The following is a 23,715-nucleotide window of genomic DNA, read 5'->3' as shown; positions in this document are numbered from 1 at the left end:
TAGGCTGAAATTTTCCATGCCAGGTGTCTACCTGAGGTTGAATACCTGTGGATAATTACAGTCAAAGTGGTTCAGCCATTTCGGAGAATGAGACTAGAGAAAAATATGTTTTGTGGGTTTTTTTACTCATGTTACAATCTGGTAATCTTTTCTTTGAACAGCTCTAGTGCCCCCAGGCATGGAGCAGGGTTTGAAATGTGGTACAGGGTGGCCTTTGTGTCAGATGTCCCCTTTTTGCTGTCCCCATTAAAATCTGCCTACATTTAGCCAAGTTATAAGCCACTGAAAAATTGCAGTTTGCACATAGGCAGTAAACTTCTTAGATTTTAGAAGATAAATTCCACAAAGATTCCATCCGCCTTGGGCATGTTCCAGCCAGGGGCTGAGTAGAAATTTCCCTGCAATTGCAGCTCTGGGCTCCTGATGGCCATGATGGTCCGTCCAGGCACCTGAACTGAGAACAGGGAGTCTATCTCTCTTGTTCTCTCAATGACGTCCCCAACCCCCACACACACTTGCAGGAGCCTGTACTGAATGCAGAGGGAAGATCTGTGGGGGGAGGGGAGGGAGAAGATGGAGAGAGTAGACTGGGGACAAGGGTCCCAGATGAGGAAGACTGAGACTGGGCCTGGAGGCTAGCAGCAGGGGAATGGAGAGGAAAACTGGAACTGGATGGGCAAGGAGACTGGGACAAGGAGCCAGGGAAGGAGATTGTGATTGGGAGCCAGCAGGGACAGGGAACATGGGCAAAGGGTTGGGAGAAACGGGATCCCACTGGAGGCCAGGGCATGGGAGATAGATCAGATGAGGAGTCAGGGGAAGGTGGGAATAGGTAATGTCTGGGCATGGAGATGAATTGGGAGAAAAGAAACCATTATTTTCCCACTATCCAAAAGTACTGTATCTCTGAAAAACTGATAGTGTAATTAGAGCATATTTCTAGTTGTCTTGTGACTACTGCCTGTGACTATATCATCTATCTATGCACACCCCAGGGAAATGGCTCAGTATCACAATTCATTAAATGTGCCATCTTATATGCTAGAAGTGAAATTCATCCCTCTGCAAAGGACCAGCAAAAAGTGCTACATGAGCTTTCTGCTGGCCCTCTCTGCTCAGGCAGGAATTTCACAAACAGATTTTATAAAAAACATAAAATTTTATTGTAACTACATCCAAACTAAGAGAAAAATTAAAGCACCAGGATATTGTAAGTGTGTCAAACTGCAGAGCTCTAATTCTGAGACTGATTTCAGCACTCCATATCTTTATGATCAACTATGGTACATTACCTATCAGAGTCGCATTTACTTCTTTGTGCAAGTCTGAGCCTCTTCTCAGAAGGTGCAAATTCTTTTGAAGCTATAAGTATCAGTCAAGAAAATAATTTGTAATAACCTTATTACAAATTATTACAAAGCAGAGATACATGAATTAACTACAACAGACAGTGAAATAACAGAAAAATATAATCTGCACATAGAGGGCTAGGGTCCTGATTCAGCAAGTTACTTAAACACATGCTGAAGTACCTTGCTGACCTGAGGTTCAGAAAAGCCTTCAGCGTGTGCTTAACCTTAAACATGTGCTTAAGTTCCAATGACGTCAATGTTTAAGTGTTTTCCTCAATAGGCATGCTTAAGTGAAATAGAACTTATATTTCTAACTTTTACATATAGGTAGTGCAATGTAATATCTAAAGGTAGTGCGATAAAATATGAAGTTCTAACAAATTCACTATATATGACTAATTTGTGGACAAGAGGCTGTTATGACAGGCTTTTCAGACATAAATAATCAATCGCCATATAATGCCTTTTCTCCAAGGAAACAGACCCTGATTATGACTGCATTCCATTTCACATACCTTTATTCATTTGAAATGCATGTGAATCCAAGAAAACAGGTGAAGAAACAATGGTAAGAGGCTTAGTGACCCAAAACAAAGCCTACTTAAGTAGTGTGCAAGAGAACAAAGTGGACACTAAAACTCTTTTGTCAAATTCCCAATCATTTGCCAAGATGAAAAGAGAGGAAGCAACGGCCTGGATTAACAGACAACAGCTTTAGACAAATAAAGTAATGGGAAGTTGGCATACTACATTATAGCAATCTTTCACCAATAGCAGTGGTTTATGATGAGATGCTAGAATCCTCAGAAGAAAGTTCACAAATTAAAAAGTAGATTTTAAATTGTTGTGACCTTGTGTTTGCATACCATACAAGGCTCTTCACTAGAAGGAGAGCTTATGTGAATGTAAGGATTCTGTTGCCCCTGCACATTATAAAAGAATCAGTCTACTGTTGATACTGACTACGACTTGCTGGAAAATAAGAATTTTGGTCTGTGAAAAATGTTGACGTTTTTAAATTTGATTTCGGTCCACACTAAAATGAAAACAAGACATTCAGAATTTTTGTGTGACAAAACATACCATCCTGCCTCAGAATAACCAAGAGACTGGTGATTAGGATTCAGGACATGGAGGTTCAAGGCCCAGTGTCTGAACGTGGGTCTCTGACATCCCAGATAAGTGCCCTAACCACAGAGCTATTAGCTAATCTGGCATGGGTCTCTTTCTTGCTCAAGTTGTATGGGCTAAACCTCTGGCCATTTTATAACCAAACTTCACCCAAGAAAGATTAACAGGAGAGAATGGTCAGGATTACAGTGACTGCAGATTTGTACTGCTAATTAAATATGCAGAGATCAAATGAACCATTAGACAACTTGCTAATATATGCAAGTATGGATACGCGGTGAGACTGCTCTCTGCTTCGCTGAACCCAATGTTGCTCTCGCCATTGCAGGGGGCACCATTTTATGCAGATCTTTCAGTTTTAGATCACGTGCAGTAAGCGTGTAGTTATTAGCTATGGAATCACTCGGGCTTCGGTAATAACGCTGTTCTTTAAATGGAACTGCCAAAGTCCATGACGCTCTTTGCATCAAAGGAGGATAATAGCTGTTCTTAAGGACAAGCTGAAATTGAAAAATAGTAATATTATTAAGTCATTGGGCTATCTAAGAAGTGTCTTCCTGTAGCTAGCACAAGAAAGAATAATTGCTATTTCTTAGCCTGAAGTCAGCCTAAAACTCTTGGCTCTACCACATCACAAACACCAGTTCACATTTTGCACTGACTGCTATTTTAAAAAAAAATCTGTATGTTTATATAACGCTCATGAAAAGTTCCAGATTGACAGGCCTGAAGAATGAAGTTAGAGACGAGCGACAGCACAGGCAGTAGCACTGCAAGCTTCCCCACATAGCCCTACCAGCGAGCCTCACCCTTGAGCAGGAAAAAACAAGGGCACGTCACTCTCCACAACCACATGATCCTTGGCCATTCTGCTGAACCAGTCACCCAGAGAGTTGGTCAGTGTCGGTTCCAGTGGTGTTTCTTGTGATGTGGATGTTTTGTCGCTGAGAAACACTAAACTTATTTCATGCAGGTCACTGAATTGCCATCAAGTTTTGGTAATTACCATCCTAAGCTGTAGTAACCACCAGCCTAGAGGTGAGCAAGGGTGAGGTGAGTGGGTGAGCAAACCACTGAGCCATTTGGTCCCTCCCATAAAACAGTTGGATTCAATTGTATCCTGTTGTAACTTCAGTGGACTTAGGTTAAGTTCACTATTTTGATTTTTTTTACAACATGCTCAAGTTCATATGCAATACACAAATGAGCAGTAAACTAAAAACAAATATTTATTTTTAAAGACAACATTAATATCACAGTTAGTTAATTTTTTTTGATGAAATAGTTTTCCATTTGAAAATGTAGTTGTCAAAATCAAAACGTTTTGCATGAATATACAAAATGTCAATGAAAATGTCAATGCAAACATGGTGAAACTCTTCAAAAGGGAGAATTTTGTTTCTACTTTATCATTTTGTTTCATTCCGACTTTATTGTTTTGTTTCAACCTTTAATTTTTTGAATTTTAACTTTTATTTTAATATCTATAATATTTAATATTATATACGAATGTTTTGGCATTATCAAAATGTTTCAAGAAGGTTCTTTTAATGTATCTGAATCAAAATATTTCAGAATTTCCATTCCACAAAATGTTTTGAGATTTCAACTTGCCCTGATTCAGGATGAAAACAAATTTTGAAATATTGCAATTTCCTGTGAGGGAGAAATTTCATTTTCAGACCAGCACTAGTTACGATGTTTATACTCTGGAATCATTTTACTGGTAAAATTCACACAAACCTGAGATGAAAATACCATAACCAATATTTTCTCTAGTTTCTCCAGTTTAAAGAATAACCCATGTTAAAAATACATCTAGTTGATGTTCATCTTCAAGTATATATTTTATATCCTCATTGGTTTGATTTATAGCCGGTATAGTGATGCTCTTACATTTATTCAGCTTAGTTATAGGGGGGAGGGATAGCTAAATGGTTTGAGCATTGGCCTGCTAAACCCAGGGTTGTGAGTTCAATCCTTGAGGTGGGGATTTAGTTGAGAATTGGTCCTGCTTTGAGCAGGGGGTTGGACTAGATAACCTCCTGAGGTCCCTTCCAACCCTGATATTCTATGAAGAAGGTGAATATCTTTTGTCTTGATGTATAATATATTCTAACAGTGGCAATTTAGAATGAACAGCTCACTTGTCATATGACCATATATGGTAATATTCTTGAAAAAGAATGGTGTTCTTAACTTATTTCAGTCATTATTGGAACTTCATTGAATAATTTGAAAATGTGTCTGAAATGTAGACTGTTGTGGAAAAAAATAAATAATGTCGGGCTTTCGGCAGCAGAAAAAAACCTCTACAGCTTGTGTCCCCCGAAGAACTGACTACTGGCCTTCTGAGCTACTGTATCAGACACGAAAGCTGTGCTTTACTTAGAGGAAGAAACAGTCCCCCTGCTGGCAGCTAGGAAATGCCACATTAGACATCATGTAGCTATATCTAGCTGCCCCCTTCTGAGGAACACCATCTGTCACTTCACACAGCCTGACTAGCATATATGGCAAATAAGCCAATCTGGCTCATGGGAATGACAGTGGGGGACAGAGGTGGTGACTTATTTTTCCCAGTGAGTGCTCCACCCTCGCTCTGCCCTGAGGCCACACCTGAGCTCTGCCTCTCCCCGCCCTCTCCCCCGAGACCCCACCCTCTCCACCTCTTCCCGCCCCTGCTCCGCCCCCTCTCCCAAGGCCCAGCCCTCGGTCTGCCTCTTCCTGCCCCCACTCCAGTCCCTCCCCAAAGCCCCCCACCTGCCTGCTGCTCGCTGCTTTCCACCCTTCTCTGAACACCTCCGCCAGCTGCCAAACAGCTGATCGGTGGCCCCCACCGAACAGCTGTGGCTGGTGAGTGCTGAGCACCACCTATTTATTTTTTTTATTTTTTTATTTTTTTTCCCCCCGTGGGTGCTTGAACCCTGGAGCACCCACAGAGTCGGCGCTTATGGTTGGGGAGACATTATCTCTTCCTCTCATAACATCCTTCTGATCCTGTATCACTCTTAGAGCCTGAACCTGCGTACACTTACACATGAGTAACTTTACATGTCTTCAATGGGGTCTTATCAATCAATATATGTATCGACAAATTATTTAATAGTTTTTAATCTTACCCCATCTCCATTTCATTTCTTCTCTTCTTTCCTACATTTTTGTAACTTTGAATTTTTCCTCATCCTCCCCACTTCTCTATCCCTTCAAGCCCTCTTCAAGCAGTGCTATAAAGGGATCTACTCTGTTAATCAGCTGAAAGAAGAGGAAATGTTTGCAACACTTATGCCTAAATGCGTGTGTAACACCGAAAGACCCCAGTTGTCAGCGGGGGGGATCAAACCTCTGTTAAACTTATGTCCTGTAGTCCCAACTTTAATGGGACAGCTCACATATATAGAGGCTGTGGGATGGGATCAGGTAGTAGATTCCTTACAGAAATATTTTCATACCCAGAGCGAGGAAATGCACATGCCTATCCAGCATGAATGTTCTTCAGATCATGGTTTCTGTAGCTCCCATTTTAAATGCATATTCCACTTTCTTCTCACATTTCATCCCACTTAACCTTTCCTCACCTAATAAAATAATGCAATGAAAACATAGCTACTTGCTTTTTCACCTCTTTGTGTAACATCATTACTAGCATCAAGTTTTTAATCATTTAAAATAGCTTTCTTTAATAGGTTATTGACATCCTGCCTTCCATTCCCCCACTTCTTTCCATTCCCTCGAGAGCTGCAATTAAACGTGTCTGCTCAGCTGGCCATCACCATATGACCTCTGGAAAGGCAGAGTATTAAGACATGAAATAACTTCCTTCCATTTGTGTTACTGATGCAACTTTTTTTTCTTCCCCAGTCTATCATGAGCTTTAGTAAAAATATGATAATGATACAGTTGGCCAATTTAAAATAGATGATAAAACCAGATTACAACGCCTGCTGTGGGTTTTTCTTATGATCGATGTGGCTAATCTTATCAGTAAGGAAACAGGCATTCATACTGCTGTTAAAGTGCACTCATACTCCCTAAAGTCACTTTTGAAAGTTCATAGGCTCTATTCTGTTCAGTTTCTTATACCTTGCCCATCACCATGGTATCTGAGAGCTTTCCAAAAGAGTTTTCAGTAATGTAACTAGCATAGGTAACTAGGCTCTTGTATAATTCTATAATATTTGGAAAGGGGGAGAGTTAGATAAATCTAAAACCTGATTAGCAGCCTAAGCTGCCCTTTACCTCATCATCTGCTTAAAACCTGAAAATATCCAATGCCTGCAGGCATTCCAGTACTCTACTTAAAAGTTGTATATCGGAGAAAAGATGACACATACCTGATACAGTTCTGAGGGTTCTGTTGTGGTTGCAGCCGGCAGAGGTGGTAACTCTGGTATCCCTTTGGAATGACTCATATTATACACAGAATTATTTTGGGACTAGAGAGAATAAAAATGTGTTTTACAAAAAGATTTTGAACTGCATTGCTTGACAAAGGACTTCATTAATGAAGGATGGAGTCACTTGTTTTTCTTAGAAGAATAGTATGTTGCAACTGTTCTAACATAAGAGAGAACTGATATTCTTACTCAGAGCAAATCAGGTTTTCTGGCAGCACTGTCATCTTTGACCTCTTCACAGCCCAAGGACAAATGTGTCTATTTCAAAGAAAAACCTGACTTTGGAGGCATCTTTCACTTGTGGATAAAAACTCTGGAGCAAAAGCTGATATTCCAAAATTTAGGTTTAATAAAAAGTGTTCATGTTAGGAAAAAAAAAATTAAAGTGTTTATCAAAGTCTGCCTCAAGACACAGATGGCTCACACAGTTAGGTGTAGCCAACAGGACCACAAGGAAGTAACGTCCAACGTGCCCAGCATGACTTCCAACCTCTATTGATTTCCCTGTGCATCAGAAACCCATTTTGTAGCTAGGTGAACTGTAAGCAGCATTTCACTGTAAGATCAAACAAGACTCAAACCCACACCCTTCAGGATCAAGCACCTCAACCAGTCAGTCACCACACCTGTTTTACTTTAAATATTTGCTCTAGCAGGTTTGGAAGGAATTAAATATTGCAGCATTGTAACAGTGAATACATACCAGAAAGTGAAACTGACTAATCCTTGTTTAAGCTGAGTAAATGCAAAAAGTAAATACAGGGCTTTTACTGGGCAAAGGAAATTAGAGTTTAAAAATTGTTTCAATTTCAATTCAGGGAGTCAAGAACTTTACAGCTCCAAAGGAAGCTGTGCTGCCAGGATGGAGGAGAACAGCAAACAGAGTAGAGGGATGGGCTCTTCACATGTGCACTAAATCCCATAGGATTTCAATGTAGATGTCAGAACATCTATCAAGTCACAGAAACATGCCCTCAGCAGCCCCTTTGAGGGGCTGATGTGCTGAGATAGCTTTCTGGGATTCTATGTGGAGTTTTCTCAATACATTTCCCCCTCTTATAATTTCTTCCTTGTGTGTAGGGTTCAGGAGGTGCCCAAGGAAATTATATTAAGTGACACTAGCAGCAAAGAATGGTGGACTTGCAGACTCTAAAATTTTACATTGTTTTATTTTTGAATGCAGTTTTTTTACATAATTCTACATTTGTAAGTTCAACTTTCATGATAGAGATTGCACTATAGTACTTGTATTTGGTAAATTGAAAAATACTTTTTTGTTTTTTTACAGTGCAAATACTTGTAATAAAAAAATAAATATAAAGTGAGCACTGTGCACTTTGTATTCTGTGTTGTAATTGAAATCAATATATTTGAAAATGTAGAAAATATCCAAAATATTTAAATAAATGGGATTCTATTATTGTTTAACAATGCGATTAATCACGATTAATTTTTTTTAATCGCTTGACAGCCCTAAAATATATAAAAAAAAAAAAAAAAACAGGTAACATTTCATATGGAGCTAGGAAGCACATTAAAGGATCACAGAAAGCTATAGTACCATACTGCAACAACTATTGTTTGGATTCCTCCAAGTCTATATCCCAGAGGTGGGTAAACTACGGCCCGTGGGCCCATCCGGCCCGCGGGACCGTCCTGCCCGGCCCCCAAGCTCCTGGCCCGGGAGGCTCGCCCCTGCTGTCCCTCCTCCCCTGCAGCCTCAGTTCGCTCGCGCCGCTGCAATGCTCGAGTGTGGGCAGCAGGGCTGTGAGCTCCTGGGGCAGCGCAGCTGCAGAGCCCAGCCTGACCCAGTGCTCTGTGCACTATTTATAGTGCAGTGGCAGCGGCGGCGTGGCCCGGCTCCAGCCACCAGTGCTCCAGGCAGCATGGTAAGGAGGCAGGGAGCGGGGGGGTTGGATAGAGGGCAGGGGAGTTCGGGGTGGTGGGCAGGGGGCGGGGGTGTGGCTAGGGCCCAGGAGTCTCGTCAGGAAGGAGGGGGGGTTGGATGGGGCGGTGGGATCTGGGGGCAGTCGGGACAGGGAGAAGGGGTGGTTAGATGGGGCAGGAGTCCCAGGGGGGCCGTCAGGAATGAGAGGAGGGGTTGGATGGGGCAGCAGGGGGCAGACAGGGGACAGGGAGAAGGGGTGGTTGGATGGGGCAGGAGTTCCAGGGGGCCAGTCAGGAATGAGAGGAGGGGTTGGGTGGAGTGGTGGGAGTCCGGGGGCAGTCAGGGGACAGGGAATGGGGGTGTGTGGATGGGGCAGGAGTCCCAAAGGGGCCATCAGGGAACAGGGGGGTTGGCTGGGGCAGGAGTCCAGGAGGGGGGGCAGATAAGAGGTGGGGGCCGGGCCACGACCCCCTCACCTAACCGGCCCCTGCTATATCCCTTAATAGAGCCATAAATCCCAATTACAGCAGATGGGTAAGTGATAGCAGAAATGTGTAACATTCAAGTACACAGTATTTGGAGGCCAGTGCATTAAATCACCATCAAAAGGGCAGGTATTATCAGTTGTAATTACACTTCCAGAATGTATTCTTATTTCTATAGGATGTTTCTTTGATACATTTTGTAGCAAGAGGCTATAGACTCTTGATCCATGTGGCTATACTAGAGAACACTGTCCAAACTGTATACAGCCAATCAAATTCCTTCTTTTTTGATACCCAGTGAAGAGCTCATTTATAAATGGGATTTATAAAAGAAGGAATCTGACCTCCATAGACTATTCTCCAGCACACTAATATACAAGATAAATCATAGTTTTGGGCCACACTCCATGGTCCTTAATCAAGCAAAACTCCACTGAAGTCATCAGGAATTTCACTTGATTAAAGACTGCAAAATTTATTGGCATTTTTTGTTTGTTTGTTTTTGAAGTGAACAAACAATAGAGTTTATTAGGAGTTTGTTCTACCTGAAAGTTTCAGGAGTTGGTAGGAAAGTGAATATTCCTGCTAAGGCAGCTCTTGACATGCCATAAAAGCCTTTCCAAAAATTAATATCCTTTTAACTTAGCGTGCTTGAGCTATATTACCTTTTCAGAGGGAATACTTTACAGAGGCTAACGTGTGATTAATATTTAACTACCTGGAGCTTCTTTGAACACTCTGATCTGTAAACCAGCAGTAAGGATCATGAAGAATCCTTAATGATAAAGTGCCAATTGTGTTCAAGGTTTTCAAATTTCATTGTGAATACTTCATAGAGCCCCAACAATAAATCACTCACTTACCCTCAGGAGCCTTGGAGTCTGTGTTGGCTTCATTGTAAACTTTGGTCAAATTGTTTCTTGTTTGTTAAAATGTATAGATTAGGTCAATGTTTTTCTTAAAATAAATAAGCTCGTATTAGCTACCTGCATACAGAAAATTAGGGAAATAGTTTCAGGACATAGTTTCCATTCAGGAAACTAGAGAAAGTGTTATAATAGATGCCTCTGCCTTCCGGACACCCCGGGAGCTGGAAGGAAACAGTTCTCTTCAAACTCCCTCCACCTGTCTCTTCCTCTAGTTGTCTTCTCCCTCTCCCATGCTGCCCACACTAAGATCTCTTCTCCCTGCTACACAAGCTCTCTTCCTTTTCTACCCCACTTCAAGCTCACTTTTTCCCTGCACCTCATCTCAAACTCTCTTCTATCCCCCTCCCAAGCTTTCTTCCAGACACCTCCTTCCCCAAGCTCTCTAGCTTCCTTTGCTCCCACCCCCAGCTCCCTTCTCTGCTTCCTTCCATGCTCCTTTCTCCCCCCCCCCACCCCATATTCCCTTCCCTTCCCCACTGCCTCCCACCTACTCCTTTTCGAATGCCCCAAATTTGTGGTTTTAAGTAAACAATTTCACACACACTTATTGCTGTGAAAAGTGAACAAACATCAGAGTGTGAAGGAGACAGACAGACAATGCCCACTAAGCCTCTTCCTAATGTAGTTTATTGGGGCCGGGGGCAGGGGAGATTTGCTACCTGCTGCTGCCCTTCTTAACCACCTCCTTGCCTGGCTGCAGCTCCTAGCGCAAGTGAACTTCACTGACACTCTGCCCTTCACTTCTCAGCCTGGTAGCCAAGGTGACAGCATTTTCGTTGCTAGGAGACATAAGAATGACTCCTTTTCCCCCTCCTCCACAATGGCTGAAGAAAAACTCCTCCCAGTGTAATCTTATGTTAGGGTAACCAGATGTCCCGATTTTATAGGGACAGTCCTGATTTTTGGGTCTTTTTCTTATATAGGCTCCTATTACCCCCCACCTCCTGTCCTGATTTTTCACATTTGCTGTCTGGTCAACCTATCTTCTGTACTGCTGTAGCCAGGGAAGAATTGTTCAGGAATGAGTCCGTCATTGCTATGGGCTTGTTTACTATTATGCTGCTGAAAATTACAGGGATGTTTTGGGACAGATTATGGTTACCTGGGGTAGGGCTGGGGGAGCCACCCATCCAGCAGAGGAGAGGCAAATCAAAAACCTCAGATCTGAAAGGGAAAAAACACACGGATTCAAATCCCTGAATCCAAACTGCTCCAGGCACTTTTGGTTCTGGTTCTGAACCAAAACCCATGGGGTCCCAGAAGTTTAGGTTCAGATGTGGGTGCTTGAAACCCCATGCTGCCCCAGCAGATTCATCCTGCTCCCCTCAGATCCACCTGCCATCCACTTGTCTTTCACCATCTTCAGAGAGAGAATCCTGGTATCCTGACTCTTTTCACCATCCAAGTTATTCAGAGGCTCCAGGGTGGCCACTACCCCACCCTGAGCCTGGTACCTCTCCTCTCGCAACTCCCTCAAGAGGGCTCTGGCAACTACACGCCTCCCAATGGGTCTTCTGAAAATGATAAAAGACAAAAACACCACATCACCTGTGGGTGAACATTTTTCACAAAGCATTCCCTCTATGTGCGACCTCTCAGTCCTCATCCTCAAAGGAAACCTGCACACCTTCAAAAGACAAGCCTGGATGTTTAAATTCATAACTTTGCTAGACAGTAAATATCATGGAATGAATACAGTCACTGAATTTATTACAATAATCTACAACCTCTCCCTCCCCCATGACTGGAGAGATGTTAACAGGCCACTTCACCTTGAATGATCCCTTGAAATATGTGTTAACTACTTACATTAAACAATCTGTTCCACCTTGTATTTAGCTGTGACGTTTCCCAGACCTGAAAAAGAGCTCCGAGTAAGCTCGAAAGCTTGTCTCGCTCACCAACAGAATTTGGTCCAATAAATGATATTAGCTGCTGACCCACCTTGTATCTCTAATATTCTGGAGAACTAACATGGCTCCAACAACACTGCATACCCTTCAATAATGTCAGATATGAATATTTTTAGTAGTCTTAGAAAAACCCTCTTACCTTTCTCTCTCTCTCTCTCTCTCACTCCAGTCTTTGAGTATTTCTTTTTTGCTGTGCATCTTTGAGTCCAGAGCCTAATATAGGCAGTGGAGCAAATTTTGAGCTGATTTAGGCCTCCATCCTTCAATTTAATAAATGGACAGATCCTTACACCTGTACAGTACGACTGAAGTCAATAGGTCTCTTCAAGGGCACAGGGTTCCATTGAGTCTGTTAAAGTAGCTCATTCATAAAACTTCATTTTACTTTAACAAGACTGTTGCAGAATTTATACAGAATATGCAAGGGAACTTGGAAGGATTCCCCCCCCCCATATAGAGTGCATGTTAAAAGGGCAGTATATGGTCATATATCTTTTTTTTTTAAGTTTTCATCTATGTTACTAACCACCTTTGATTACTAAAGCCCCAATCCTCTGTGAAGCTCCTTGCAGTATCAGGGTGCAAAATAGAAAGAATTTTAAAAATCTAATTTACTTTTCACAAGCTGGGGTATTTACTTTTTTCATTTCACTTAACTGAGACAGCTAAACTAAATTGGTCAGTTTCACTCTCATGAGCAATCAGTTTCATTGTCAGGTTCCCATGCCCTAAACAGAACTCTGCGATGTTTTGGTTACATACACTATGGAAGAATTTTTAAATCTAATAAAAAAAAAATCTATTTTCATTGACAATTTTTAAAAAAATAGTGAAACCAATTATTTTCAGTTTTGTAACAGTCTTAATGATGACAAAAAGTACTAATCAGAAACTTGAATATTTTGCACGTTTCTGAACATACTTAGCATTAAAACTTCTATACAGCAAAAAGAACTAATAAAGTAAAATTGGGGCATTCAGATCCTGCATCTGCCACCAGTGTAATGAATCCATAACCACCCAGCAACTTCCATTTCACTATACTTCATACTAAACTACTTAGAAATTCACAGCAGCATTGGGAAAACCCTCAGCTACTCCTACTCTGAAGGCAGGATTAGTGATACATAGTTCAACAGTTCCAAGAGCATCCAGTAGTAGGCAGTGGTCCATCCTTATGCTATCCCGTTCATTACAACACCCTACCAAGTTCCTTACCAAAATTCTTCCCACTGTATACCGTCTTTTGCCAACTTGCACGATTTTATCAGGAGTCTCATGATGTTTGGCGACCTTCTTAAAGCCCCAGTTCCTGGAGTAAAGAGAGATTACATGAGAAGCTCAGCGTTTATTTATTATTTTTAAGTAACATTATATCTCTAATTTTTTTTTATTGAAAATGTAACCAAAGTGTATTGAAAGGCTCACAAATCAAAAAGCAAATAAAATAAACCCTAGTTTTTAAAAAAATCATGATTTTTAGAAAACTCTGATTTTTTTTTAAAGGATCTGACATGGTTTTTGAATGCTTGGGCACTGTACTGTACACTTCTGTTATGGAGTGTGCTGTCTGTCATTGTCTAACAGGCTGCTACCGTCCACCCCAGAGTTTCCTTTATTTCAGGAGTGAAGCTGTATCCCACATTAGGGATCTTTCCCTACTTCTCTGCAAACCAAATCTCATCTACTGCAAGCTTGCCACAGCTTGTCCTCCTCCGCACTTGCTGCCTGGGCTATATTGCTCCAGCCTATTATGCCATCTGCTCAGATTTCCAAATGAAACTTACATTTTTCAGTGTGCCAACACCCAAAACATAATGTGGCTGGATAGGATGAGGCGGGCATTTTACAAATGCAGTAGTTTACACAAAGTAAAATAACAAGGAACACTTTTGATTGATTGGAGAGATCTGAGCTGCTGTCATGAGCTAAAAATCTTTCATAAAGCCACATGCCTCCTATCAACATGTGAAAGCTAAAAACAGGAACATTTAGGGGGGACAGAACAGGAGACACTGTCAGTACTGATCTAACATGCACACATACAAGGCATTTACATGGGCCTGGCACGTTCCACATGTGTGGGCACACCAGTGCCACATATGTGCACTGGGGTATCCCTATAGATAGCACTGGAAAGGGCTTGGTATGCTGTCATACATGGCACTGGTGTGCTCCATATCTGACATTGTCATGGGCTTGATATGTTTAATTCCACACATGGCACTGGCATGGGCTCGGCAAGACGTTTGCATTTTGTGTATCCGATTTGCCCCTCCCCACCCCCTCTGATCCTGCCATCAGTGTGCAGCCCCCACCCCGCCCCTTCCCATACTGTGGCAGGCAATGTTCTGTGGAGACACACCAGTGCCACATGTGTGGGTGCAACAGCGCCATGTTGTATGTGAACATGCCAGGCCCATGGAAATGCCTTGTACGTGATGAGCCTGCTAGACCAGCACCCACAGTGTCTCCTCAAGTCCTGTGCCGCCCCGCCCCGCCCCCATGTCCTTATTCTAGCTTTCACGCATAGGCAGGAGGCATGTTCCACATGACAGCAGCTCTGCTTCCCAACCCAGCAGGGGGAAGCGGCGGCAGCAGCAGCAGCCCAGCCCCGGCCCAGCCCCAGCCGGCTGCTGCCTGCAGGCCCGGGCAGGTTGCTGTCCCAGTCCCAGCATCCGCCAGCCAGGCCGAGCCGGGCGGAGGCTGGAGGGAGCGCGGAGGCGGCTGCCCGTCGTGGAATGGGGAGTCAGGCTCTGAGGTAAGGGGATCAGCGCCGTCTCGGCCGCGCGCCGCTGGCTGGGGGCTTCGCGTGGAGCCTCCTCGCCCGGAGGCGGGGATCCGCCCGGCCTGGCATCAGGCGGCGGCGGGGGGGACCCCCCCGCGCCCGCAGAGCCGCTGGGAGAGGCCGGCCCGCCTGGTCCCCAGGAAGAGGCTTGTCCCACGGTGAGTCCCCTCCCCGCCCATCTTGGGGCCCAGCCCAGCTCCCTCGTCTCTGCTCCAAGCTCCGGGGAACTCCCCCTCCCTGGCGCCCCTCCTCGGCGGGGCAGAGCGCTCAGGCTGCCCTGCGGAGAAGGGGGAGGGGGTGTCTGGGTTTTGCGCCCAGAGCCATGCTGCCTACGCCCGCCGCACTGCTCGTCCCCAGCGGGGCCTCCTGTCTTGGTCTGTTCCAGTCTCTTCTGCTGGAACACCCCCCCTCCAGCAGTGTAGTCCCCCTAGGAATCAGCCCACGCTGCCCACTAAGCTTGATCTACACTTAAAAGTTAGGTCATTACAGCTACGGTATTTAGGGGGGTGAAAAATCCACAGCCGAGTGCCACAGCTATGCCAATCAAAGCCTGGGATTTGTAGACTTGCTGACCAAACCCACACTGTATATACAGGTCAATCAAAGAATGCTTTCCCTAGACCTAGCGCTGTTACTCAAGGAGGTGGTGTTCAGGGGTGCTGGAACAATGGGTATAGTGAGGGTGCTCCCGGTGCTGAGAGCCATTGAACTAAACTGTAAACCCTGGATATGATGGAAACCTCTTCAAGTCAGCAACCTTAGTTCCAGCACATATGGTTGTGGTCCTACAGCAGAAAAACCCGTGTCTGTGCTACAGTGTTAGGCTTTGTCTACACTGGCAACTGAACGACAAAACTTTTGTCTTTCAGAGGTGTTAAAAAAACACCACACCCCGAAAGACAAACGTTTTGCCGATGACAAGCGCTCTCCTGCCAACAAAGCAAATGCCACTCGGGGGCAAACGTTTTTTGTCGGCAGAAGAGCTCTCTCCTGCGGACAAACCCTTTTAGCGGCACATCTGTAGTGACACAGCCATGTCGCTAAAAGGTGCATAGTGTAGACATAGCCTTAGCTGGGGCACCATAGCTATGCCACTATAGTCACTGTAGTGTAGACATGGCTTAACTTGAATGCTGAAATAGAGATAAATCTCCTCCTACAGACCATATTAATACACACATCTTGGAGCTTCTCATCACTACTATATTTTGTTCAAACTACAGATCATTAGTTTCATCCTAGATAGAATAAGTCTCAGACAATACTTAATAAGGATTATTTGTCAGGGCTTGTAGGCAGTGTTTGTAATAGTACCTGGTAGGTTTCCCCTCTTACCATTAACAACTAGGATAATAGAATTTAGATTCACACGTCTACTAATTATTGAATATGTAATTTTGTAACTTCCCATTTTAACTGCATCTGCCCTGATAATATTTTTGAACTCATGATTTGTCAGTAAAAATAATATTGTACTTTGCTTTTAAATTTCAAAGGAAACATGATTTTGGAAGACACTGACTATATTTTAAATTTAATTAACTGGTAAACCCCATTTGAAACCTCACTTGAAACAGCACTAATTGTGTAATTTAAAAAAAGTGAACATGCAAGGAGATACAGTCAATTTTAAATCTAGTCAATTCAAAGATTAAAAGTAGTTTCATGTACTACACCCTCCCTTGAGTCCCTCTGTCAAGTTTTACATCTTCCACTTTACAATTTTTTCCCCTTGTTGCTGTGTGAAAGGCTTATACAAACAAGAGGAAACTGATTATGGTGAAATTGATTATAGACAGTGATGTAAAATTACAAGGTAAACTTTCAGAAAACTAAAGGTAAAATGTTTTCTAAACTTTCAATTATAGTGTTCCTTGCAGCAATAATAGGATAAACTTTCAGATAAGCAATTTTAAGTTGATGCTGCCCCTTTAAGTTTCAGGAGCATATAATGTATGTTCAAACTGTTTGAAAGCAGCTTACCTCTGCTCTATACATTGATTTGTAATGTTGAACAGTGTTTGATTTTAGCTATAGATATGCGTCCATATACAGGTGCATATAACCTTATTAATGTAACCTTTGGAAATTATTGGCTGTTCAGGCAGAAATGAATGTGGTATAATACCTAAATAGGTAGAACTGAGTTCCTACTGGGTATTTGGGTACATTGTTACTGTTAAGTACAGGATTTATGCTATAAATTAAGAAGGTCAGAGACATTTTATATTTGTGATACTTGAACAATGAGAAATAATCTTTCTGGACTTGGGGATGTCTCAGGAGAGTTGTGAGTAATTTAGACTACTACATTAAATTTTATATGTTTTACATGTAACATTAACATCTATAATCAACTAAATATTTCTGTTTCAAACAAGAGAAATTTTCACATAATCATGCCCAAGCCTGTCAGTAATTCTATCTTAACTTTTAAATAGGGTGGATGGCTAAAAAAGCATTAATTCTCCAGAAGAGGATTCAAGATCAACACTGAAAGCTCCAAAATGTCAAAAGAAATGCAAGAACTACAGAAACAATGGCACTCCATGATGCAAACCATCCACACCAACTCCAATGTGGGTTTTGGATTATTTTATAATTTTACAGAGCATTATTTATAGAATACTTCTCCTTTCATCATTGCTGGAACATCATGCCCAATTTTATTTTATGGTTGTATGATAATGAAATTTAATTATAAAACTAATATTGAATTTCCAAAGAGAAAATGAGTTCTTTCTTTTAATAAGAGGACTCAAAAGGAACTTTAAAAAAATTAGGGGCATTTCTGTGGTACTCATTACTGTAGCATCTGAATGCCTCACAAATAGTAAGGTTCACAACAGCTCAGTAAAGTAGGTGGCAAATATTATCGCCATTTTACAGATAAGGAAACTGGAGCATAGATTAAGTGATCTGGAACCCAGATTTTCTTATTCTTAATAGTATGCCATTACCTCTCTGGTGCGTTCACACCAAAACACAGCATAAAGAAATTGATGTTCTACCTAAAGAAATTGATCTTCTCCCAGCTGCTGGTAGATGGAGGTTGCACAATGGTAGGAAACACATGGACCATTTTTTGTGTAAGCATTAATTTTAGAAACCACCTTTATTTTATATTTAATTTTTGCATAGACTCCTCACAGGTATTGCATATGCATTACCCCATGATTTAACAGAGAGAGGGACTAATTCTGGGCCTTTGGAAGTCAGTGGCAAAACTTTTATTGGCTTCCAGGAGAGCAGGATTGGGCCCTGGTCAGTTTTGGGCAGCAGATCTATTTTGTTGTGATCCACCAACACAGTATTTTTTCCCATTGATTTTTCAGTGTTGGAGGAGTAAAACATAAATGTGCTAAAAAAATAGTTATCTTTATAAGGTTTAATTATTTTGAAGGGGGTAATTGTGCAAGCTTCAAATGACAGTAACCTTTCTGGGCACAGTCAGAGCTTTAAAAACACTTAGTGCATATCTTTTTCCAGGTACAACAGGGCTGTCATCTCCCTTTCATGCTGTCTGGCTACAGGGAGTTCCCTCCTCCCACATCTTCAGCCATGAAAGAGGGAGAGCTCCTTTAAAGCTTTACTGGTATAACTGTTTTCACTGGGGATGTGTTTAGGTTTTTTTTAAACCAGTATAGTTATACTTGTAAAAAACCTAGTGTGGACACAGTTACACCAATATAAAAGTGACTTATGTGGTATAGTTATTCCTTCCCTTATATGGGAAAAGACCTACTAGTATAAAGCATCTTTATACCGATATAACTGCATCCACACTAAGGCTACATCTACACTACAGGGGGGGGTCGATTTAAGATACGCAAATTCAGCTACGCGAATAGCGTAGCTGAATTCGACGTATCAGATCCGACTTACCCTGTTGTGAGGATGGCGGCAAAATTGACTGCCGCGGCTCCCAGTCGACGGCGCTTACTCCCACCTCCGCTGGTGGAGTAAGCGCATCGATTCGGGGATCGATTGTCGCGTCCTGACGAGACGCGATAAGTCGATCCCCAAGAGATCGATTTCTACCCACCGATTCAGGCCTAAGGCTACATCTACACTACAGGGGGGGGGTCGATTTAAGATACGCAAATTCAGCTACGCGAATAGCGTAGCTGAATTCGACGTATCGCAGCCGACTTACCCCGCTGTGAGGACGGCGGCAAAATCGACTTCCGCGGCTTCCCGTCGACGGCTCTTACTCCCACCTTCGCTGGTGGAGTAAGAGCGTCGATTCGGGGATCGATTGTCGCGTCCTGACGGGACGCGATAAATCGATCCCCGAGAGGTCGATTTCTACCCGCCGATTCCGGCGGGTAGTGTAGACCAGGCCTAAGAGGGCTATACCTTTTTAACTATACTGGTATAATTAAAGCAGTACAACTTTCTAATGTAGATGAGCTTGCAGTGTCCTTACATATAGAGGAGGGGAAGTTTGCAAGTTTATAGGTGAGGCAGGATCCCTGAAAGGAAAATGTATGCCCCTTAATTTAGAAGCTTTGAAAAAATGTCGTCTAGATACTCGTCCTATTAACAGGATTTTCAGATTTTTAAACAAATATAGCTCATTGGAAGCTGGTAAAACGCCACTGAAATCAGTTGTGTTATACCGTGGACCTGCATGTTTTATTTGCCATTTTGACTTTTGATACTTATTTTATTATGCACATGTTGAAGTTTGTCAGTATCACAATGAACAGGATACCCCTTGTAAATTATTTTAAGCTATTGCTGAGGAATCTTCACCTCCTACTGATCTCTCTTCATTGTTTTCACTTTACTGTCAAGTTTTTAAAGATGCTAAAATACATGGTCTGCCTTGCTAAATCCATTGTGATCTCTGCCTTTGTTTCAACATGTGTTTGAGAAACTTTTCTTTGATGTGTTCACTATAGAATTTTTGAAGCATTCAGACATGATGTTGTTGAGTGCCCTAAAAGTACCTAGACAGACGGATGCTCATACTTTTGAAACAGAATGGCCACTGCCTCTGACATTAATTCATCAGCTTATGTACTTATAAAATGTTTGTACCCAAAATGTCACTAAAATGGTTTTGACCCCTTTCTCAGGTAATACAGACTTCAAAAAATTTAAAATTAAAATCTGATCTAATTCTACTTTTCTTCTTTCAATCGTTTACAGGTTGTTTCTTTTATGAACTCTCGAGTTGGCCAGTACTTAGATGATCATCCTTTTGTCGCCCTGTCACTGTTGGTGTTTATTGCAGTATCTGCTATTCCTGTTGCATTCTTTCTGATATTTGTGATTTCAACAACCATAGTGGCCTGTATGGGGGTTATCGTCATTGAAGGTATTTTCTTTATCTATTTCCTTACTACAAAGATCAGTAACGTTTAGGACAAAGTTAGTTATTTAAAGGATTTTCCTTTCTCTTATCTCTGACCTGCAGAAGTTCTTGGTGCAAGCAAATTGTAATGATCTTTTTGTGCATGTCTCTACTTTCAGAAACAGCAACAGTCTTTTAATACCAGAATAGTATTCTAATTAAAAAGGGAGAAAGGATTTTCCTGTCTTGGGTGCAGATAATCCCAATGCTGTACACTGTTAATCCATTTATCCTTGCCATGGATAACTTTCATCTCTGGCCTTCAAAGAGATTTAGCAAGAGCACATTTAGAAGAGCAAATAGTTTTGTTTTTTCTTCTGGACTGTAACAAATGTCATGTATTAAAATTACTTTCCTCAAGCATACTTCCAGATCTCCTGTCCACCACCAAATAAACTTTGGGCCTGATTATTCCTCTCCAAGGCTCCCCCATGGAAAGCTCTCTGTGAGCCAGCGGATTGACTTGGGGCAGGATGCACATTGTTTGCTAATCAGCCCTGTGGAGCTCAGAGCGGGAAGATGATGTATTATCTTTCTGTGGTGGGGGAACCTCTGTAAAGACAGCCGTTAGGGGAGGTCATGGCAGTGTAGCCCCAGTGGAGTTATTCTCCATAGCCAAATTGTGGCCAGAGCTGCTGGGGTGGCACAGAGCTTCTGTGCAGAAGATCCTAGCCCCCCACATCTCCCAATCCTTTCGGATCTGCATGGAGCCTAGAAGATGAGTGAAATTTGGGGGCTGGCCCCACAGGCTACTCCACAGGGAGATAAGCATCACCCTATGAGAATCATCAGGGGAAAACTCTGCAAGGAGAACCTCATGGAGATTTCCTCCCCTTTAGCCCACAGGATTTCCTGTGGATGGGGACTATCAGGCCTTCAACTACTACACTGTGAACAGATCAGCTAGTTGTTGTGCTACACCATTTTCACTGATAGTTTGAATTTGGGACGGCAGTAGATCTCCTGGACCTGGTGTGTATACTTGTATATGTATTTGTGCAAATAAACTAATTCTCTCTTACTAGGTGTTGTCATATCAGTAGGTGGCATAGCCCTTCTTTGTGTGCTGAGTGGCCTGGGCCTCCTTTCATTGGCAGTTTCTGGAGTCCTGAGTATTTGCTACATAGCTCTTTCAACTCTCATCAACTACTGGCATACTCCAAAGTAAGCATTAACATAGTGATCTGTACTGTAATGTCAAACTGCAGCTGTGGCTCGTCATTGGTTACCCTTTGGTTAACTTAGGATAATAAACTCGTCATTCTTGGTCAGTATAGCATGTTACTCTGACCATTAATATGCAGCAGATATCTGTCCAGCCACTAATATTAATGTATATTTTAATAGGAATTAATATAAGGACCTCTGGCTCTATTTTCTACTTACGGAAGAGGAGAAAGAAATAGTTATATGCAATTATACAAAGCACTTTTGATATTAATGTAGCCTCATGTCAAACAGGTAAAATTATTCAACTTTTAAAACACAGCAACAAATTAACAGGGTTATGTGGCTGCTTTAAATATTAAGGGCTTGAACGTACCAAATAGAAAGGATTAAGCCACTGTAAAGAAACACATGGTCTGAGAATGCTTTTAAAAATCCTGACTGTTCAGTTCATGCTTTTCATCTTTTCCCTCCCCTTTATTAAATGAAGCTCTTGTAGAACTTTAGGCATGGTTTGGGTTTCAGTCATTTGATTCCAGTGGTATTCTTGATCATTATGTAACTGTTAGTAATTCTTTAGATTACTAAATTGAAAGAACTTTAACAGTTTTATTTCCTCTTACTATGCACTGTGTGTGTTTACTTCTCGACTTAGAAGAAGAAAATAGAATAATTTTACTTTTATAGCCATTTTCTAGTCAATTTACTTTCTGGTTCTCCTGCATTACCACAATTATGCAATGCTTTTGTAGCAACCATTGCAAATAAATATCTATTTTAAAAGCAAAACAAGAAAACCTTTTAAAAAATTGTGGAAATATTTCTGTTAGTGTTAGGTTTTGTAAAAGCTTGTTTTATGAAACCTGTAACTTATGCTTTGGTCAGTTTTGACACGACAGTGTTCTTTTTAATTACACAACCACCTTTCTCTAAGGGCAGGTCTAAACTTAAAAACGCTGTATCGGCACGGCTGTATCACTGTAGCACTTTAATGAAGACGCTCTAAGACAACGGGAGAGAGCTTCTCCCATCATCTTAGTTAATCCATCTACGTGTGAGAGGCAGTAGCTATGTCAGCAGGAGAAGCTCGCCCACTGACATAGCGTTGTCTACACTGGCACTTCGGTTGATATAACTATGTCGCTCGGGTGTCAATTATTCACATCCCTGAATGACATCGTTATACCAAAGTAATTCTGTAGTGTAGACCAGGGCTAAGATGCAAGAAGTCTTGGGGCTCCTCTACAAATGCAACTAAGTCAGGACACCTGGTTACAATACTGTTCCATCTTGTAGTGCAGACGGGACCTTGACTGTGTTCCATAACTGAGCTAAAGCCTTGTCCACTCTGCAGAACACAGTTAAGGTCCTGTCTATATTAGAGATTGGAAGCATGTTTTAACTGGGTCAGGGACAACTGTATTATAAATGGTCCAGCAGACTAGAATGTATTTGTATTGTAAATGACGGCTTAAGTCACACTGTTACACGTGCATTCTGTCTTAGTGAGTGTAAAAGGAGCTAAAGAGGGTTAAGCTGGAGTGCCACCTATAGCCTGCTTCTGTTACTACTAGGGACTAGCTCTATCCACGTAGTACTACTTTCTAGGGTCCAAATCACCCGTCCAGCAGAAGGCAGACCTGTAGGGAATAAAACTGAGGGTTCCATTGGAGGATTTTTCTCAGATTTTGCATCTGCAGGGCAGTGTCCCTTCCATATCCAAGGACAAACAGAACCACCTGTGGATCCTAAGGGATTTGCCAAAACATAGGATTATCAGGCAGAAGCCCTGTCTTTGCGCTGGCTCCAAAGCTCCCTGCCACTCCTGCTCTCCAGCAGCATGGTTTCAGTGGAATCGTTCTGCTAGGTCTTTTAGATCACCTGATGCTCCCAAAAATTTCCCCTCCTTCCTCCACATCAGTGTTGTTCCACATTATACAGCCAAAGCTAAAAAAAATTCATCATATTCATTGCAGATCTTTGAGGGTAAGTGGACAACATGCATCAAGCCCATCCCCATACATGGATCCCTGGCTCCAGTGAGATAATCGCTGGGAGAGCACCCAGATAATTCAATAATAGTTGCTCTAGAAATGCTAGATAATAGGTTTGTCAACCCCCATACTGCTCAACTTTCTTTGTGTTGGGTAAGATCTCAACAATCTCCCGTGAAAGCAAAACCCAGTAAATTCTTCTCATTATACAGCAGCCTGGTAAAGAAGCAAGAAGCTAATGGAAACAGTTTGCTACAGAGTAGTCCTCCTGTCTTGGACCCTTCTAACAAGAACACGAAGAGCGAATGA

General features: G+C 42.1%; 2 protein-coding genes across 2 annotated transcripts in view; one reads left to right on the top strand and one right to left on the bottom strand.

The window, feature by feature from the left end:
* The window catches only part of DNAH3 (dynein axonemal heavy chain 3), a 127,480-nt gene extending 115,187 nt beyond the window's left edge, over window positions 1-12,293 (bottom strand). The window contains exons 1-5 of the mRNA XM_065411988.1: window positions 12,235-12,293; window positions 11,522-11,696; window positions 6,818-6,919; window positions 2,758-2,983; window positions 1,293-1,362 (exon numbers count right to left, since the gene is read on the bottom strand). Coding sequence (XP_065268060.1) covers window positions 1,293-1,362; window positions 2,758-2,983; window positions 6,818-6,919; window positions 11,522-11,696; window positions 12,235-12,293 — 632 coding nt within the window. The remainder of the gene's footprint in view (window positions 1-1,292; window positions 1,363-2,757; window positions 2,984-6,817; window positions 6,920-11,521; window positions 11,697-12,234) is intronic.
* Window positions 12,294-17,390: 5,097 nt separating this feature from the next.
* Window positions 17,391-23,715, top strand: LDAF1 (lipid droplet assembly factor 1). Its single transcript, XM_065412788.1, has 4 exons — window positions 17,391-17,462; window positions 20,041-20,209; window positions 21,271-21,409; window positions 23,619-23,715. Exons 1-4 carry the CDS (start codon window positions 17,391-17,393, stop codon window positions 23,713-23,715), a joined length of 477 nt encoding a protein of 158 aa, XP_065268860.1.

Source organism: Emys orbicularis, chromosome 10 (assembly GCF_028017835.1).
Source record: "Emys orbicularis isolate rEmyOrb1 chromosome 10, rEmyOrb1.hap1, whole genome shotgun sequence".
Taxonomy (NCBI): Eukaryota; Metazoa; Chordata; order Testudines; family Emydidae; genus Emys; species Emys orbicularis.
This window is presented reverse-complemented; position numbering and strand designations above follow the sequence as displayed.

Bases quoted from the DNA above. Each gene is read 5' to 3' on its own strand.
- LDAF1 (XM_065412788.1), top strand. From the start codon at position 17,391: ATGTCAAAAGAAATGCAAGAACTACAGAAACAATGGCACTCCATGATG. The intron at 17,463-20,040 runs GTGGGTTTTGGA...AATCGTTTACAG, and splicing joins CCATCCACACCAACTCCAAT to GTTGTTTCTTTTATGAACTC. The intron at 21,410-23,618 runs GTAAGCATTAAC...CTCATTATACAG, and splicing joins AACTACTGGCATACTCCAAA to CAGCCTGGTAAAGAAGCAAG.